This window comes from Mytilus galloprovincialis, chromosome 9, assembly GCF_965363235.1.
Source record: "Mytilus galloprovincialis chromosome 9, xbMytGall1.hap1.1, whole genome shotgun sequence".
In the NCBI taxonomy this organism is placed as follows: Eukaryota; Metazoa; Mollusca; class Bivalvia; order Mytilida; family Mytilidae; genus Mytilus; species Mytilus galloprovincialis.
Window position 1 is genome coordinate 27,617,402 of NC_134846.1, and position 20,218 is coordinate 27,637,619.

General features: G+C 31.6%; 2 protein-coding genes across 3 annotated transcripts in view; one reads left to right on the forward strand and one right to left on the reverse strand.

The window, feature by feature from the left end:
• The window catches only part of LOC143044723 (GPI inositol-deacylase-like), a 166,030-nt gene that overhangs the window by 29,555 nt on the left and 116,257 nt on the right, over positions 1–20,218 (reverse strand). For both annotated transcript variants that reach the window (XM_076216825.1, XM_076216824.1), the window contains one exon: positions 17,283–17,436. In XM_076216825.1, the coding sequence (XP_076072940.1) occupies positions 17,283–17,436 (154 nt within the window). The remainder of the gene's footprint in view (positions 1–17,282; positions 17,437–20,218) is intronic.
• Positions 1,422–14,582, forward strand: LOC143044724 (uncharacterized). The gene is made up of 2 exons (XM_076216827.1): positions 1,422–1,916; positions 12,872–14,582. Exon 2 carries the CDS (start codon positions 12,956–12,958, stop codon positions 14,501–14,503), a length of 1,548 nt encoding a protein of 515 aa, XP_076072942.1. The 5' UTR covers positions 1,422–1,916; positions 12,872–12,955; the 3' UTR covers positions 14,504–14,582.

The window sequence follows — 20,218 nt, forward strand, 5'->3', positions numbered from 1 at the left end:
TGTGAAAATAAGTTAATATAAAGCATAAAACATTAGGGGTATACACTACCAGATACATAAATATGATTTTTTTGTTTGTTAAATCATTAATGAAAGTGAAATAATGAAATAGCAATTTTGATCAATTGTGTCAAAATGAGGTAAGAAACATTGCTGATGATGAGTTATTCACTTACAATAATAATAATTCAACCTCACTGAATCTGTATTCATGTGACATTCACTTTAACCCCTTAGCCATAGAGATGGGTTACTTATTTGCAAGTGAATAATTCGACCTGATTGATTCTGTATTCATGTGAACTTCAATTTAACCCCTTAGCTTGAGATGGATAACACATGAATTGTATGTGTAAAGTTATTTATAAGAAAAGAATGTCAACATTGAAATGAAACAAAGGTAAATCATTTGATTGACTGATTCAATCTACAAAAAATTGTTCTTATACAGGTAAAAACGATGATAACAATTATTTTTCATCTATAATATATCTTAAATAGACCTAGAAAAATCCAACAGCACGTGTTTGTTTCATCTATCTATAACTATATTTATGTTTACATCGCTTATATGGTCATTGAATGACTTTAGAGGTCAAGACGCTAATTAATTAGATGGCATCTAGACTAAATAACACACGACACGAAGCTACATATTTTCATGCCCGTGCCCTGTGAATTGTTTATTTTAGACCTTTAGTACTTTGGATAAACGTTTTTTAATTATTATAACTCAAATTGATTAAAATCGGTGGACATGAATTTAACAGCTAGTGCCACTTTAAGAAATATAAGTCTGATATTCATGTTCTGATAAACATTGGGTAGAAATACCGTGAAATTAGGTACACGCGAATTCATCAACAATAACAAAAATCGTGAAAATAAGTGCTCAGGAAATAAAGTACATATACTGTACTGACAGAGGTTTCGGAAGGACAAGGGTAAAACTTAATACCCCCTACAGGGAGGCATAAAACTATTGTATACGACTTCATACCATTTCATTCATTTCTCTTTCATTTAAAACAATAACTAAAGAACCAGTGAAATAGTTCTCCTTTTTATGCAAATTCTTTTGAAATTTCTGGACAATACACTTAAGCATACAAGCAAGTATTGCACTAATTTTTAGGATCCCAAAAATACATCTCACCTGAAATTAGGAGACACTTATTTCATGCACCATAATGATATTTTATCAGATATTTTTTTTTTTGTGTTTACGAAAAAAATTGCACCTAATCACATAGACTGCAAAACTCAGGCTGTGTAATGGGTTTATCAATTAATTTTCTATGGACTCTATAGAAAATACTACAATATGTAATGTGTAATTCCTAATAAAATGTTGAACCTCTTTTTGAAGTGAAATGGCAGATAAGAATGTCTTGTTTCTTTATATATATAGGAATTAAACCTTTGTTTTGATGGAAAATGAATGTCAACTTAAAGGAATAGCGGGAGATACAAGCACATGTACACCACATATATAAAAGAAATTCACTAGGCAGAGTATAAATCTATTGAGAAAAGTATTTAAACTTGAGGAAATAAACATTTGCTGTTATGGATAGATTGACCAATTATGCCTGATTAAATAACATGGAAAATAATGCGATCAAACCATAATGTAATTAGATAGAACACCACCTGATATATTGAGACCAATTAACAACAACTGCTTGATTGAATACTGAATATTATTAGGGTTTAACATGAACAGATTAACATATTTTAATCTGTGTTTATCCAGTTGTTCAATAACTGTGATTTAATTTTCCCCCGTTGTGGAAACATCAATAAATTCGATGTAATGACTGACAAGGTTTTCAATTTCATTAAAAATATACCTCGACTTTTACAAGAGATAACTCACAAATTTCTTAAAAGGACGGAATAAAGTTTGTTCTGAGGTATGTATGAATTAAACATACTTTAGTTAAATGTTAGATTTAAATCTAATGATATTCTTTTGACTTGGTTTAAAATATCTTTACACTTTTAAATGATTAATTGTGTTTATAGAACTGTAAAAAAAAATCTATAAATTAACAAGTGTTAAAATCTAGGTAAAGTAGGTTTTGATTTTTTAAAATACATATCTTTCTACCATTGTATATAAGTATATTGTTACATTATGCAGTAGGTTTTAAAATACCTATCATTTATTTTTTTAACACATTTTACAAAAAAAAAATGTAAATAGTTTCAAGTTCCTGTGTCTGACCTGCAATTGCTGCTCTCAGTGTAAAATTGTAATATTGACTATAGAAAGTAAGTATATACATGGAATAAAAAAAAATTAAACTTTTTCTTTGCATACTATTTCTCAATCTTGAAGATAAGCTTTTTTTAAAGATTTTCAAATTAATTGTGTTAGAAAACCCAACAAATTCTCATTCTCTATGATCTATTCATATACTACAAATAAACAGAGCTTGGGTTTATTCTAATGTTAAACTTTCTCCAGCCAATTAAAATGTTGTTTTTCTTGATCCTATGTTGTACTGTTACAAAACTGTCCATGGTAAGGGAAGAGTATCAGCAAACATGTTTAACATAGATGAGACACTGGATTTTCTTGTTTGAATTGTTTAACAATGCATAGTCATTTTGGGACCCTTTATAGCTTGCGGCTTGTTGTGAGCTAAGGCTCTGTGTTGAGGCCAACATATAATACTTTACTTTTCACAAATTGTGTCTTGGATAGAGAGTTATCTAATGGCACTCATGCCACATCTTTTACCAGGTAATATCTATTAACCCTACTACATTCTGTATGTAACTGTCCAAGTCAGGATCCTGTTATTCAGTGGTTGTCATTTGTTGCTGTATATCATATTAGTTTTTAGTTTATTGTTTTTCAAGTTAATCAGGCAGTTAGTTTTCTTGAATAGATTTCGTACACATATCATTATGGGACCTTCCATAGCTAACTATGTGGTGTGGATTTTCATAATTGTTGAAGGTCTAACTGTGATCTATACTTGTGAATTTTTTAATAATTTTCATTTGGTCTCTGGTGGGGAGTTGTCTCCTTGTCAATCATAACAATTTTTTCTTTTCTTTTATATATCTTTTCTTTTTTTTAAGTTCTTCATTAGTCAAAATTCTATTAAGGATGTCATGAAACTAGAGGCTCCAAGGAGCCTGTGTCGCTCACCTGATATTTTTATTTACAATTGATGCATGAAATAATGCAACCTAATGTTTAGCAGTTGTCATTTGTTGATATGGTTCATAAGTGTTTCTCGTTTCTTGTTTTTTTTATATAGATTAGATCGTTGGTTTTCCCGTTTGAATGGCTTTTTATAGCTTGCTGATCAATGTGATCCAAGGTTTTGTGTTGAAGACCCTACTTTGACCTATAATGGTTTATAAATTGTGACTTGTATGGAGAGCTGTCTCATTGGCACTCATACCACATCTTCTTATATCTAACCATTATACAGTTGCTTTAGTTTCAGAGATATAAGCCAAAATATGCTTTTTACCCCCGAAGTTCTATTATTATCCATGTCAGCCATGCTGGTTGGCAGGCAGGGTCATCAGACACATGTTTTAAGCTCAAAACCCTAATGATGGTTGTGGCCTTTGTTTCAGAGGAGGATATTTTTGTAAAAGATAAAAAAAAATGTTAAAAATTGACTTTAAAGGGCCATAACTCCTTGAAGGGTCAAATTGACTATTTGGCCATGTAATATTCAAAATAATAACCAAAACTGCAAAATTTCCTTAAAATTACCAATTCAAGGGGCAGAAACCCAACAACAGGTTTACTGATTCATCTAAAAATTTCAGGGCAGATAAATATTAACATGCTAAACAATTTTACTCAGTTTCAAATTAGCTCTTAATGCTTTAGTTTCAGAGAAATAAGCCAAAAACTGCATTTCATCCATATGTTCAATTTTAACCATGGCCGCCATGTTGAATGGCGCTCAACAGCCAAAAAAGTTCACATTATGACTTGCGGCAGATATTTTTTTATATCAATATGTAGAAAACCTGATAATCTATATTGAAGTGAGTCATTGAGGACAATATATTGACTTCTATGAAGATTTAGCATTGATTTTGGAGATTGTTCTTAGAAGAGGTTATTTTTTACTCAAGTGAGTTGTCACTTAAGATACAACAGTGAATATTTGGAATGTTCATTGAGAACACAAGCCTTTAAGGGTAGTTGCCTAAAATTCCCAATAAACGTTTAGGATTTGTGGTTGAAAATGCTTACATATTGACTTTTTGAAGTGTTCACCCTTGGTGGATGCGTACTTGCAGATATCTTTGCAAACTGCTAATAATAATATATTGCTTTCTGCGAACTTTGAGAGCTTTAATTGAGATAAAATTATATCTCATCTGGTTAGTTGTCACTGAAAAGGTCAGAACTGTGATTGAGGACATAAAGCATTCTACAAGTTTTTCAGAGTTTCCATTGATCACATTAGAGCTGTTATTAAGGAAATAGAGCATTCTACAAGTTTTCAGAGTTTTCATTGATCACATTTGAGCTGTTATTGGGGACATAGAGTTTTCTTCAAGTTTTCAGAGTTTGATCACATTAGAGCTGTCATTGAGGACATTGAGCATTCTGCAAGTTTTCAGAGTTACCATTGATCACATCAGAACTGTCATTGAGGACATAAAGCATTCTACAAGTTTTCAGAATTTCCATTGATCACATCAGAGCTGTCATTGAAGACATTGAGCATTCTGCAAGTTTTCAGAGTTACCATTGATCACATCAGAACTGTCATTAAGGAAATAGAGCTTTCTACAAGTTTTCAGAGTTTTCATTGATCACATCAGAGCTGTCATTGAAGACATTGAGCATTCTACAAGTTTTCGGTGTTTCCATTGATCACATTTGAGCTGTTATTGGGGACATAGAGCTTTCTACAAGTTTTCAAAGTTTCTATTGATCACATTAGAGCTGTCATTAAGGAAATAGAGCTTTCTACAAGTTTTCAGAGTTTTCATTGATCACATCAGAGCTGTCATTGAAGACATTGAGCATTCTACAAGTTTTTAGAGTTTCCATTGATCACATTTGAGCTGTTATTGAGGACATAGACCTTTCTACAAGTTTTCAGAGTTTCTATTGATAACATTAGAGCTGTCATTAAGGAAATAGAGCATTCTACAAGTTTTCAGTGTTTCCATTGATCACATTTGAGCTGTCAGAAAGGACATAGAGCATTCTACAAATTTTCATAGTTTCCATTGATCACATCAGAGCTGTCATTGAGGACATAGAGTATTCTACAAGTTTTCAAAGTTTCCATTGATCACATTATAGTCTTATTTGAGTTGTCAAAGAAAAAAAATGCAGTAAATTTAGGAAATTGTATCTGAAGTTGTTGTAGTGAATTAGGAAATTGTATCTGAAGTTGTTGTAGTGAATTAGGAAATTGTATCTGAAGTTGTTGTAGTGAATTTTGAGATCTGTTATATGTTCTACTGTGGATTCATTATTATTCGTTGGATACCAATTTTCATTGATTTCGTGGGTACCGGGAAACCACGAATTTAAATATTCAACGAATTGCAAATTTTCTTAAGGAATATATGCATACTTTGTCAAAACCACGAAATTAAATATCCACGAAAATGTGAAAGTTTTCCTCAAACCACGAAAATTGGTACCCACGATAAATAAATGAATCCACAGTATTAACTTTTGAGTTTTTTGACTCATATCTTAATATATTGCAATGACTGATGTAGTGCACAGCAGCATTTGAGTGCTTATCTCAAGTTTTGATTTTGATGCTGTCTGTTGAGCTTTTTTTTTAATCTATGAACAAACCTTATTGTGTGCTATCTAAAAATGGGAGGAAATCTAGGCAGAAAACTGTTGACTTTATATGTTTCTCTTATCAGGTAATTTTCCACTGACCAGTATATAAGAAGAAAGACAATAAAATCTCTATACAAATATATTATGTTAAACAACAGTACGTGATATACAAAGCAGTGCTGGCTAATCTTTATCAACATTTTACATGTACTTAATTGTAATATGCTCATGATATAAAGACATTTTAAACCTTTTGATCTTTATAAATAAACATGCATTGATAAATCATATTTAAACAATTATACTTGTCAAGCATAATAAAGAGTGTATCCTTAGGGGGTATTTTCTTTATTCTAAAGTACTCAATACATTTAAAAAACTATAACAGAAAATTGTTTTAAACATTCATACCCAGTTATGTTATCAATTTACAGATAATCTCAAAATAATACCAAGGTCATATCTCTTTTAATGAATCGATACCAAAAGCATTCATATTTATAGTCCCTTTAATTTATTAACATATCAGGTACATGTAAAACATTTTAACAGAAGCAATTTTTCTATACCTGATTTATTTAATCTGTCTCTGTCTCACTGATGGAAATGATCTAATGTCTACTTATTTTCAATGAAACTTTTTACATGATTTATAAAAATGATTCTGCATATAATACCTTAGCATGATTTGACAGATTATAAACTATCATTTCAATATTTTACAAACATACTTCAAGCGGTCTGGAAATATCTAGGTTAATCATTCAATTTGACTATTTGCCATGACAGGGTATATGAGTCCATCTTCCATTTGAACATAAATGAAGATAAAAATTGTCTATAATATTGAAATCAGGCCACTCCAGTATAATAATTGTTTATTTTCTGTTATTTAGGCTCATATTCTCTGTCAGTGCCTTAAATCCACTATGCCTGATGGCTCAAGAGATATTCAACACTGACAGGGAAAATTAGACTGTATATCCTCTGTGTAGATCCTAAATAAATGAATACCAACAATAGAGTCTGAGCTTTTCCCTAGTTGAAGGCCAAACGCCTATAATTGCTTACATTCTCTTCATTTGAACTTTCATGGATTGTTGTTCATTGGCCATCATACAACATCTCCTTATTTCTATATGTAGTGGGTTGTATGAAACTTTAAAAATAACATGTTGAGTCTCCTATATAAGATTTCAGTGGGTGTTACATGGTGTGTTAGTGGCCTACCGATAATACGATATATATATGGGGTCAGTGAATTTAATATGGGGTGGAGCAAATAAGCGGTTTAGATATGCAGCCCTTCTATGTATTATCCATATTTTCAAGCAAACATGAAAAATGGATATTTAAAAAAAATATACAACTGTCCTTTCAGTCAAATTTTTTGCATCATATTTCCACATTTCCCTTCAACCATACAAATACAAACATTTCTGTTGATGGTTTGCATGTACATTTACTCATTCAGAAATGAATACAATTGCATTATATTGTTGTAAATCCTTGAGTCAAGTTGACACTTGGTAAAAATTCACAATCTTACATTACATTTGAAATTTAATTTAATTTAAAAAGGAAATTCACATCTGAAATTATAAATTGAAGTTTTTATAATTAAAAAATGTGGCACCTGGAAATATCTGGGAACACAAAAAAAGAAAGAAAGAAAAAAGACAAGGAAAATGGAAACAAAAATAAGTATTCCATGCTAAAAGTGCTTGTGTTTTTTGTGGAATTAGCTATAACAAGAAGCTTGATGTAAAATAAGTAAGTAAATGTTATTCATCAAGTCTAAATGTATAAAATATATATGTTTAACACAGAAATTTAACTGAATATTTCAACATGGGCATATTTTTGTAACCATTTATAAATCAATCCAAATTCTTCTCACAAAGACAAATATTGATCTTCAAGCAAATTTCAAGTAAAGTAACTATACCACTTAAATATTGATCAAATTTAAATTACTTAAACAATAATCTTCATTGCCCTTTAATGGAAGTATGATGCATGATATTATAGATATGACCATGATAAATCTGGTTACGAAACAACAAAGTGTAAACAGCTATCTCACAATACAAAAAAATACTATGTTGTTCTGACTAACTTTTTGGAATATTTTATCAGTTCAAATCCTAATATTCCATTTATTCTTATCTAAACTTTCTAAAACTGCCTTGTCCGACTTTGAAAAAACTTTCACTGTCAGACATTATCTCTTATTTAAGTTAATAATAAAAAATCTTCTGACAAAGTTTCATAAAATTTACCGGCAATGAAGGTTGAACAAATGAACTGATGTGTAACAAACCTAAACCCCAGGATGTATCTATTTGTTAACTATAAAAAAAACTAAGTCAATTTATCAGTATAATATGGAACAAGGAATCAGTGGTCAAATTGACAAAAAAAAAATTTTGTTTTTGAGTGCGCTTTCATGCTTATTTTAAAATCTATCAAGAACCATAACTCCTGAAAATCTTCAATATCAAACTTGACCTCCTTTTTTTCAATCTTAAATTATCATTCATTTAGTCTCGAAAGGCAAATTGGATTTGGATTTGGTCAAATGGAAATGAATGGGTCTTGAACTTGGGTCCCTTACAAAATTTCAAATATTTGTGGAGGTTCATTCACCCTGAAACCATGTCTAGCTATTATCTACAGTATCAAGGACCAAAATTCTGGAAACATACAAGTGACCATTTAAGAATTAGAACTGAATCAGTGTTCAGCTAGAAATTGTTCTGAACAGTATTTCTTTTAAATCTAAATCTGAAATGATGTTAAGAAAGCTTACAATACATAGCCCTGAAGACAAAAAGTAATTCCAAGTATAATTTCATAAAAGTACAATGACCAAAATCATCTCATAGTCCAATACAAAGTTTTTTGTCCTTTATATTGACAGTCATATCAAATGTATCATTATTATATAAAACAAACTGTAGAAGATTATAAGTGACATTTTGTTTTGTTGTACACTGTTGTTAAACTTTATTCTGTTTGAACAGCAGGGATAAATAGTGATAATTTTGGTCACAGAAGAACAAACAGTTTACTATTACACATTAATTTACAATAAATATCTATATACTAGAAGCATTTATTTAGAATCTGACAATCCTTTTATTAGAACAGCTCTTGGAATCTATGTGATTATAGAATTTCTGTAAATTTTGTAATGATTATCATTTTTACTGTTTAAATTTTCTGTCTGTGTCAGTCTTGGAGATACAGGGGGGGAGGGGGGGGGGGGGGTAATAGGTAAAAAGACTAAAATTTACATTATAAATATGTTGTGCTGTTATGTCACCACCACTGTCCCAGGTTAAGAGAGGGTTGTGCACTCACATACATGTTACTGATTTGAATGTCAGGACACATTGGCAGGGAGCATAGTTTTTCTGTGAAGGATGAAGGGTTCAACAGAGAAATGTCGAGCTATCACAGGCATCAAATTCTCATCTAAAATATTTATTTATCCCTCACTGTTTAGTTTCATTTGATTGGTGTTGGGAATTCTCACTCTATGATATATAATGCACCCAAAAACATAACAGAAATTTAGCTTTGTAGGTTTTTTTTATGGTACAGTCCATAACATTCTGGTCATTATTGTACATCTATTTTACGCCACACATAAACTTTTTCTGTTTTTCTTGCACTGTCCGATGAAGTTTTTCATAACAAAATTGTTTCCATTTCTCACAATTTACATGGGTAATCATTGTTTTCTTATTTAAAACTTGGTGCCTCTTGGAACCATTAAACTTACGTAGCTGCCATCTGATTGTCCTAGAACAAACAGGTATCAATGTCTGATCATTAACCCTTTCCTCCATGGAATTTATTTTCTTACATACTTGATTTGCATAGGATTTTTTTAACAAAAAAAAAATCATCTGGTTTAAAGTATTAATGCATTGTGAAAATGAATATTTCATCAATGAAATTCAAATCAGATATTCTTATGAATATCCTTTTCATATTGGATGCTAATTTTTTTAAGTCTGATGCAGACATTTTGTAGTCAAAGCGTTTCAACTGAGGTACTACACAGGCGTCAAAAATCATCATTATGGAGTAAAGGGGGTGGCGTCAAAAAGCTTCATTATGGTGGAAAGTGTTAAATGCATCAGTAATTTAAGTTTGTTACTGGTCTGAACATAACAGATGCTGAAGCCTTCAATTATCCTTAAGATCAATCTTATTCTTTCAGCCACTTCTTGCATTCTTTTCCTCTGATCAACGCTCGCTAAACCTCTTTGCAAATTTGTTTACAGATCTCCTATTCCTGCCTAGCAATTTCCCTATCTTATGCCCAGAAAATCCTTGTTCTGATAATCCTACAGTTGTTTTCTCCTCTGGTGTCATGTCTTTCCCATGGGGTGCCATCTTTAAATTAGACCAATTATGTGTTTATTTACATCAGTGCAACTTAAATGACAAAATATAAATATTTGCTTCAAGGCGGCACTATCAGTAATGACTTTAATTATATAAAGAAGATAACTCTAAGAGAAACATTCAATATGGTAAAAACTCAGTGGAAAATTGACCATCTATGCATTGGTCATTTTTGGAACTCAATGTTGTTTATATCCAAGCACTTAATGAATGGCTATTATTTATTTTGAATTTATTGACCATATAACTAATTTTTGACTCTTCACATTGAATAATCCATAAAGGGGATTATGTAAAATGTGCAGAGTCAAAAATTAGTTTTTTTGGTTCAATAAATTCAAAATAAATTATTGCCATTCATTATAAATAAATTTCTATCAAAAATAAGGCTCAAAGAACTTTTTATATTATTTATATGAACAATCACAACTTGCACACATGTTGGCGTATGAATACACAACGTCAGAGTGGGTGTGTCGCCATAATAATTGACAACATTGAAAATAAAACTAAAACTTTTAACCAATCAGAAGACAGTAAATACACCAAATTTATTTATAAAAAGATGCTTTTGAAAGTTTTGATCTTTTAATAATAAGGCCACACCAATTTAATTCCTTGTTTGACGGACCCGCCCGCACATATTTTTTCAAAACAGAATTTTTTTATTTTCTTTTATATTCCTGCTTCCCATATCCGTAAATGTAATCATGTCCATTTCCAGCACCGTTTTTTTGTATAAAATGATATAAAAAGATATCAACATTTGTTTTTAAAATCACAGTCTAAACCTGTTTATAACGATTCTAAACCTATAAGCACCCCACCACACTGTGTAAATATCTGTGAGAATATTTGTTTCAGTATGAAACCAATTTATCCAAATTGGGAGTGCTCCGATATAAATATATAACAGCGGAAATACCTGTAAAGAACAAAATGTTGGTTTCTTTCCCCTTACTCATATTCCCTATCAAAAAATGTTCGTTGTTAGAATAAAGTACAAAGAACTTCTGAAGGATTTGCCTTAAACTGCAATTATATTGTATGCTGGCGAACCAAAACTATCCATAGCCGCTGCATGTTTATGCACCTGTCCTGATTGATTCAGGGGCATGTTGTTCAGCACTTGTCGTTTGTTGATGCGGTTCATTGGTATTTTCCTGTTTGCATGGTTTGCCGGTTTGGATATATAAATTAGATTGTTGGTTTTCCTGTTCGAATTAGGTACACTAATAATTTTAGGGTCCTTTATAGCTTGCTGTTTGATGACGGCCTGGATCAAAGCCCTATGTAAAAGGCCGTACTTTGACCTGTGTTTGTCATTATCAGGTTGGGAGCAACCCTCCCTCAGACAAGGATCATTTTACTGATGTAGAAATGAAAATAGAAATACCAAGAATTTATATAGTGCTACTAAAAACCTTTGAAAACTTAAAATTTTTTACTCAAAAAGAGGAGAAATACATCATAGTTTACTCAAAAAGAGGAGAAATACATCATATTTTAAACCACTTTTCTAAAAGAGGGTTCCACTTATTTTGAATAATATTGAACTGTTAAAGTAAATATGTTTACATGGTAAGTCCAGGAATATTACAAAATTCTTGGACATGTTTTGACCATTTAATACCAGATAGATATATAGTTCTTTGGGAAAATATGAGCCCTTTTGTACTAAAAGTGTTTTTTTTTTTTTACAAAAAATATATTATAACTTAAATCAGGGACTTTCTATACTTACTTACTTAGTATAGAAAGTCGCTGCTTATATTGACCCCTCATAAAAGGGCTATTTATAAAATTCAGGGGTTGTTCCCAAACTGATTATGACATGGATGGATAATTGTTTCTTTGTCCATGTTGTCAGTCACACATACATAGACCAGATTTAATTATTCAGTTATTTCTTGGTGAACAGGGAAAAATTACTTCATAAATTAAAGAAATATTAAAAGTTCAAGTGATAAATCAATTGTTTTAATATATGTCAAATCCTACTATTTTATGTTTACAAAAAAAAAATTAATTGCTCGCCTTAACTTTTCAAGCTTCGCCTCAAAAATTTGCAAATTAAATATTAAAATTTTTTAAATCGCTCGCTTGCCCCAAATTTTGGAGTCTAAAAATCCATAGAACAAGAAATTAAATTGGTGTGGCCTAAGTATCTTTATATCACAGTTTAGTGAACCTGAAATCACTTTGGAATCTATAATACTAAAATAACGAGGTCCAATTTGTCAGCCGTCATCAGGTAAAAACAACAAATCAAAGAATTCAACTTTATATATAGCTAATATAGGACAGTGGTGTAGATTAAAAATTACACCACTCCAGACCTGTTTTCTGCTCTTTGGTCAGGTTATCAGGTTATTCATATTTTCTTTTTAACACATTCCCCATTTTTATTTTCAGTTTTAACATTTCTAGCTATTTATATATAAGTATCATCCAGTTAAAATTTGATCATTTTTTTAGGTTCTACATATTTGCTGTTTCCATGGCAATGGCAAACCTTTTAGAATTCTATTAAACAATAATGTCAAGACTTGGTGGTTCTTGTCATGCATATATCGGTACCCAAAATAAATTCATAAAAACAATATAGAGGTAATAATATAAGCTAATTTACATTTTCAGACAGCTATCTTTCACAAGATATTGAAGAAAATACAGACAATATGAAGAAATGAATGAAACGTATTGGTAAAGTTTTCAATCAAAATGGACAAAAAGGCACTTTCTTACCACACCAAAGTTCAAGATTGGACTCAACTATATAGACTTACTGCTGATGGAAAGATCTATAAAGATACTAAAGAGATAACATACTTATCACCACAGAAAATACAGGAAATTGATTCATGGCGAAACAATGTTAACAAAAAATTGACTAAAAAGAAATCTGCTGGCAAACAATCAAATATCGAGACATTCTCATCTCCAAAACAAATAAGCTATGGATCTTCTCAGGTGATATGTAAAAGTGCAACTAATTATAAACATAACAAAGATACTGATGTGTTTTCTGTGTCAAACCATTTAGCAGAAACTTCATCACATTATGCTTTTATGAGGAAAGATATTTACAATGCAAACAAAAAGCGATCAATACCACAATCAACAAAATCTATTTTAAATGGAACTGCTACTGAAGTATCTAACAAAATTGACAAAGTTATTCAATTTGAAAACCGTGTTGATAGGAAAAACAGTAGTCAAGGTAGCAACAATAAACTTGAGGGTGATGTCATATCTGACAGCATTTCTGACAGTATAAGTCTAGCTTCTACAAACACTATGACTGAATGTGGGAAAGTTATACAGGTGAAAGATAAAACAATGATCTCAGTTCGATCAGTGTCCAATAATTTGTTGAATGTAATTTCCATAGATGATTGTAAGATGGCATTAGGGAAGAATTCTTTTGCTTACAATGCAGAAGGAACTAAATCACAAACAAGTGATTATAAAGCAGCCAGTAGTGCAGTTGACTCTTTTGATGTACAGAAACCAGAAAAGAGATCAATGACTGCCGAGAGTAGAAAAACATCTTCATATTATGCATCAACTATGCCATCTGGAATTTCTACCCGAGAATCCAAACCAGACAGAAAAGCAAGAGTAACAAAAGCTATTGACACAATGGTCAATGACAGGAAAGTGATGAACAATATGGACAGAAATTTTGATGCTAGGATAGCTCCTGCTGGGAGGTTAGTTCTAAACAAAAATGAAGGAGGATACATGTTTAAACGACTTCATAGTGCCCTTCGGAAACATGTAGATAATATTCTGTCTGTTCAGACTCACCGCAGGCTTCCTAAACAATTCAGTGGAATGGAAGACCAATTTTCTTCATATATTCAACAAATTGCAAGTTCTATGCAGAAAAATGATCAAATTCCTGATCCAAGTACATTCAATAAGGATTTTGAACATACAAGTTCAAATGAAAAAGAATTAAAAGGACAATTGACAATATTTGAAGAGGAAGAAGAAGACATTGTTAAAGATGAAAATGTGCCTAAAATTCAAGTTTCTTGTAACAAACAGTTAAACGAAAAGGTAGAGCAGATAGGGAAAGAAAATAATGTGGTTTGTTTGGGCAACAACCAAGCATCTAACCAATCAAATTTATACCCAGTCAAATGGAATTTGACAGCCGAAATTGTAAATGTACAAGACAAAGTTAGAGCAAACTGTGGTAGTTCTAGTAGTGAGAGTTTGTCTCCATCTGTTTCAATACATAATTTGTCAGTCGAAAGTTGAAGATCATGAAAGGTTATTATATATATAAATATATATATTATTAACTCAATTTGCATTAAATGTTTGATTGACTCTTCAAGGTTGTTTACAGTGTTGGATTTTTTTTTCATTTCTCAAAACTCCTGTCACCCCCTCCTTAATTGATTGTACATGTATTTAAAAAAAAAAATAGAAGCTGTTACAAAGAGAAGACTAAGGTAATCAAATTTATTCCAAGAAATCTTTAATAAGAATATAAAATAGTATATCATTTTATAATACAAATGTTTGATTTCCAGAAATATGGGGGATTGATTTAAGGTACCACTGTTCAGGTTCTGGAAAGTTGGGATGATCCAAATAGAAGTGCAATAACTAATAAACTATTTTTGGAAGAAACTAGAAAAACAAATGGGATGTAAATTAAGCTATACAAGGTAAAGGCTTTACTTTTTGTAAATATAGACAATGTGATTTCCCCTAGGAACTCCCAATATACAGTTAAAACTGTGTCACTTTTTCTATGAAGTTTCATAAAGAAATATATCCCAGGAAAGTTGATTTTATAACGCATTACTATTTTATTATATATACAGATAAATCCTGTAAGACAGATTTTTACACCTCACAATTCTTATATACACCAAATACATTGATTTAATACTTATAATGCAATAAGTAATGGTAATTGAAAAACATACCAAAACTGTCAGATTGACAAATCAGGATCAAATTAAAAAAACAAAAATAAATGAATTTTTGTAGGGTTCAGAAATGGAAAGAACAAAATCAATTTAAGTATCACTAATCACTACTAAAAGGTCTACTACTCAACAATACTAAAAGCTAAAGTCATGAAAATCAAAATTTACTTTCATTTAGTCACAGGATATCTAAATTTGAAAAAGAATTGTCAAAGCAATTTCTAGTTTTTGCACAGACAATGCTCAAAGCATCACTATTTGCTACATATAGGTCTTTAAAATCAACAATAATAAATGCTAGTTGTACATGATGTCTCACATAATGGGATTAAAGTTGCAAGTGAGACAAAAATGTCTTATCTGGATTAATCCAAAGATCTGTAAAGATAAGTTTGGTGTAGCCTAGATCTGTAATCATTTAAATATCAAGACTCAGAATATTGCCATATTTTTATGTTAAGTTCAACATGATATGTATTCTCTATCATATTGGCTATCTCGTGTTTAATTAAGAATTTGTGTCAACAAAGAAGCCACGTGCCTTTCTATTTAGAGAACTAATTTAAATAAAACCAGATGCTCCACAGGGCGCAGCTTTATACGACCGCAGAGTTTGAACCCTGAACATTGGGGCAAGTATGGACACAACATTCAAGTTTGATACAGTTCTGAATTTGGATTGTGATTAAATAGTTGACACAACACAGGTTTCTGACACATAATGAATGTGGTCTAAGAACTTAAACTTAAAAACTTTAAATTTTTAAATTGGACATTACCTATTATGGTCCAATATCCAAAATCTAAATACATGGATAGATTCAGCATATCAAAGAACCACAAGAATTCAATTTTTGATGAAATCAAATAAAGTTCATTTTTGGACCCTTTAGACCTCAATGTGGACCAATCTGATAACCGGGCCCAAACATCAAAAATTTAAATACATGGTTAGATTAAGCATATATCAAAGAACCCCATATATACTATTTTTGTTGAAATAAAAAAAATTTTAATTTTGGACCGTAATTTGGACCAACTTGAAAACTGGGCTTATAATCAAAAATATAAATACAGGTTTAGATTCAGCATATCAAAGAACCCCAAGGATTCAATTTTTGTTGATATCAAACAAAGTTTAATTTTTGGACCACGATTTGGACCAACTAAAAAACTGGGCCCATAATAAAAAATCTAAGTTCAAGTTTAGATTCAACATATCAAAAAACCCCAAGAATTCAATTTTTGTTGAAATCAAACAAAGTTTAATTTTGGACCCCAATTTGGACAAACTTGAAAACTGGGCCAATAATCAAAAATCTTAGTACAGATTCAGCATATCAAAGAACCCCAAGAATTCAATTTTTGTTAAAATCAAACAGTTTAATTTTGGACCCTTTGGACCTTAATGTAGACCAATTTGAAAATGGGACCAAAAATTAAGAATCTACATACACAGTTAGATTGGCATATCAAAGAACTCCAATTATTCAATTTTTGATGAATTCAAACAAAGTTTAATTTTGGACCCTTTAGGCCCCTTATTCCTAAACTGTTGGGACCAAAACTCCCAAAATCAATTCCAACCTTCCTTTTATGGTCATAAACCTTGTGTTTAAATTTCATAGATTTCTATTTACTTATACTTAAGTTATGGTGCGAAAACCAAGAAAAATGCTTATTTGGGCCCCTTTTTGGTCCTTAATTCCTAAACTGTTGGGACCTCAACTCCCAAAATCAATCCCAACCTTTCTTTAGTGGTCATAAACCTTGTGTCAAAATTTCATAGATTTCTATTTACTTAAACTAAAGTTATAGAGGGAAAACCAAGAAAATGCTTATTTGGGCCCTTTTTGGCCTCTAATTCCCAAAACTTCCAAAATCAATCCCAACCTTCCTTTTATGGTCATAAACCTTGTGTTTAAATTTCATAGATTTCTATTCCTTTATACTAAGGTTATAGAGCAAAATCCAAAAATCTTCTGACGCTGCCGCTGCCAACTACGGACGACGACGACGCCAACGTGATACCAATATACGACCACGGTCGTATAAAAACATCTGGGTGACAACGCCAGCTAGTATACAACACTTACCTGGCCCAGACTTTCTGTAGGCGCTGCTATAATTTTTAACTGATAGGAACAAGTTGGATCTATATAAATTCTTAGCTCTACACTTTCATTAGTATCCTCCATTGGTGATGCTAGACTCTGTAGTTTTATAGACAGGTTTCCGATTTCATTTACCCTGAATGTGTAAACAAGAGTGCACACACTGAAATGTCTCGCCTTCTTTACAAATCATTGATATTATGTTGATAGACCTAAATATAAATATTTATTACAACTGTCACATTAACTCGACATTAACCAAGAAAAAGAAACATTGATCAATGAACCATGAAAATGAGGTCAAGGTCAGATGAGCCATGCCAGGCAGACATGTACAGCTAACAATTCTTCAATACAACAAATAAAGTTGACTTATTGCTTATAAATTAAGAAAAACAGACCAAAACACAAACACTTAACACTTAGCAACGGACCATGAAAATGAGGTCAAGGTAAAATAAAACCTGTGCAACAGACATATAGATCATAAAATATTTCCATACACCAAATATAGTTTACCTAATGCATAAAGTATTAGAAAAATAGACCAAAATTCAAAAACTTAACTTTGACCACTGAACCATGAAAATGAGGTCAAGGTCAGATTACACCTGTCAGCTAGACATGTACACCTTACAATCATTCCATAAAACGTCGTACTCAGATGTCATATGTTTTTTTTATAAATGAACTTCAAGAGGTCATAGCACGATGACGTAAGAATATAAGCATTTTACAGGAAAATACACGCTTCTGAAACCGAAAATCATCACAACAAGGAAGTGTAAACAAACAATGCTAAAATATGGTATAAGCCATTTTTTGAAACATATAAGACATATAAGTAAATTATCATTTAAATTCATCCAAAACGATCTAAATACTTTATTGTAAATAGTTTAAGCATGTCATTAATTCAGTTTGCTCTGTTCTTTAACGCCAATTTAATAGTGCGTTTATTAATGGGAACGGCAAATATTTGCTTATACTTAGAGCGCTTCCATCCAAAAGAATTGCTGTATTTGTCCTATTAGAATCGAAATAATTCATAGGGCTTGAATATATCTAGATTTATCCACAGGTTGTCTCTTTATGCCTATGCTATAGCTCAGGGTAAAATATTTGTCAACTAGAGGCTCTAAAGAGCCTGTGTTGCTCACCTTGGTCTATGTGAATATTAAACAAAGGAAGCAGATGGATTCATGACAAAATTGTGTTTTGGTGATGGTGATGTGTTTGTACATCTTACTTTACTAAACAGTCTTCCTGCTTACAATTATCTCTACTTATAATGAACTTGGCCCAGTAGTTTCAGTGGAAAATGTTAATAAAAATTTACAAATTTTATGAAAATTGTTAAAAATTGACTATAAAGGACAACAACTCCTTAGGGGATCAATTGACCATTTCCATCATGTTTGACTTATTTGTTAATCTTACTTTGCTGAACATTATTGCTGTTTACAGTTTATCTCTATCTATAATATTATTCAAGATGATAACCAAAAACAGCTAAATTTCCTTAAAATTATCGATTCAGGGGCAACAACCCAACAACGGGTTGTCCGATTCATCTGAAAATTTCAAGGCAGATAGATCTTGACCTGATAAACAATTTAACTTGTCTCAGATTTGCTCTTAATGCTTTGGTTTTTGAGTTATAAGCCAAAAACTGCATTTTACCCCTATGGTCTATTTTTAGCCGTGGCTGCCATCTTGATTTGATGGCCAGGTTACCGGACACATTTTTTAAACTAGATACCCCAATGATGATTGTGGCCAAGTTTGGTTTAATTTGCACAGTAGTTTCAGAGGAGAAGATTTTTGTAAAAGATAACTAAGATTTACGAAAAATGGTTAAAAATTGACTATAAAGGGCAATTACTCCAAAAGGGGTTAACTGACCATTTCGGTCACATTGACTTATTTGTAAATCTTACTTTGCCGAACATTATTGCTGTTTACAGTTTATCTCTATCTATAATAATATTCAATATAATAACCAAAAACAGCAAAATTTCCTTAAAATTACCGATTCAGGGGCAGTAACCCAACAACGGGTTGTCCGATTCATCTGAAATTTTCAGGGCAGATAGATCTTGACCTGATAAACAGTTTTACCCCTTAATCAGGTTTCCTCTAAATGCTTTAGTTTTTGAGTTATAAGCCAAAAACTGCATTTTACCCCTATGTGCTATTTTTAGCTGTGGCGGCCATCTTGATTTGATGGCCAAGTCAGCGGACACATTTTTTAAACTAGATACTCCAATGATGATTGTGGCCAAGTTTGGTTTAATTTGGCACAGTAGTTTCAGAGGAGATGATTTTTGTAAAAGATAACTAAGATTTACGAAAAATGGTTAAAAATTGACTATAAAGGGCAATACCTCCTAAAGGGGTCAAGTGACCATTGCGGTCACGATGACTTATTTGTAGATCTTACTTTGCTGAACATTATTGCTGTTTACAGTTTATCTCTATCTATAATAATATTCAAGATAATAACCAAAAACAGCTAAATTTCCTTAAAATTACCAATTCAGGGGCAACAACCCAACAACGGGTTGTCCGATTCATCTGAAAATTTCAGGGCAGATAGATCTTGACCTGATAAACAATTTAACCCCCATGTCAGATTTGCTCTAAATGCTTTGGTTTTTTGGGTATAAGCCAAAAACTACATTTTACTCCTATGTTCTATTTTTAGCCAATGTGGCCATCTTGGTTGGTTGGCCGGGTCACCAGACACATTTTTTAAACTAGATACCCCGATGATGAATGTGGCCAAGTTTGAATTAATTTGGCCCAGTAGTTTCAGAGGAGAAGATTTTTGTAAAAGTTAATGACGACGGACGCAAAGTGATGGAAAAAGGGCCAAACCGTGGTAAAATCACGATATATTCAAGCCCCCATGAATT

Coding starts and splice junctions, on each gene's coding strand:
- LOC143044724 (XM_076216827.1), top strand. CDS start 12,956: ATGGACAAAAAGGCACTTTCTTACCACACCAAAGTTCAAGATTGGACT.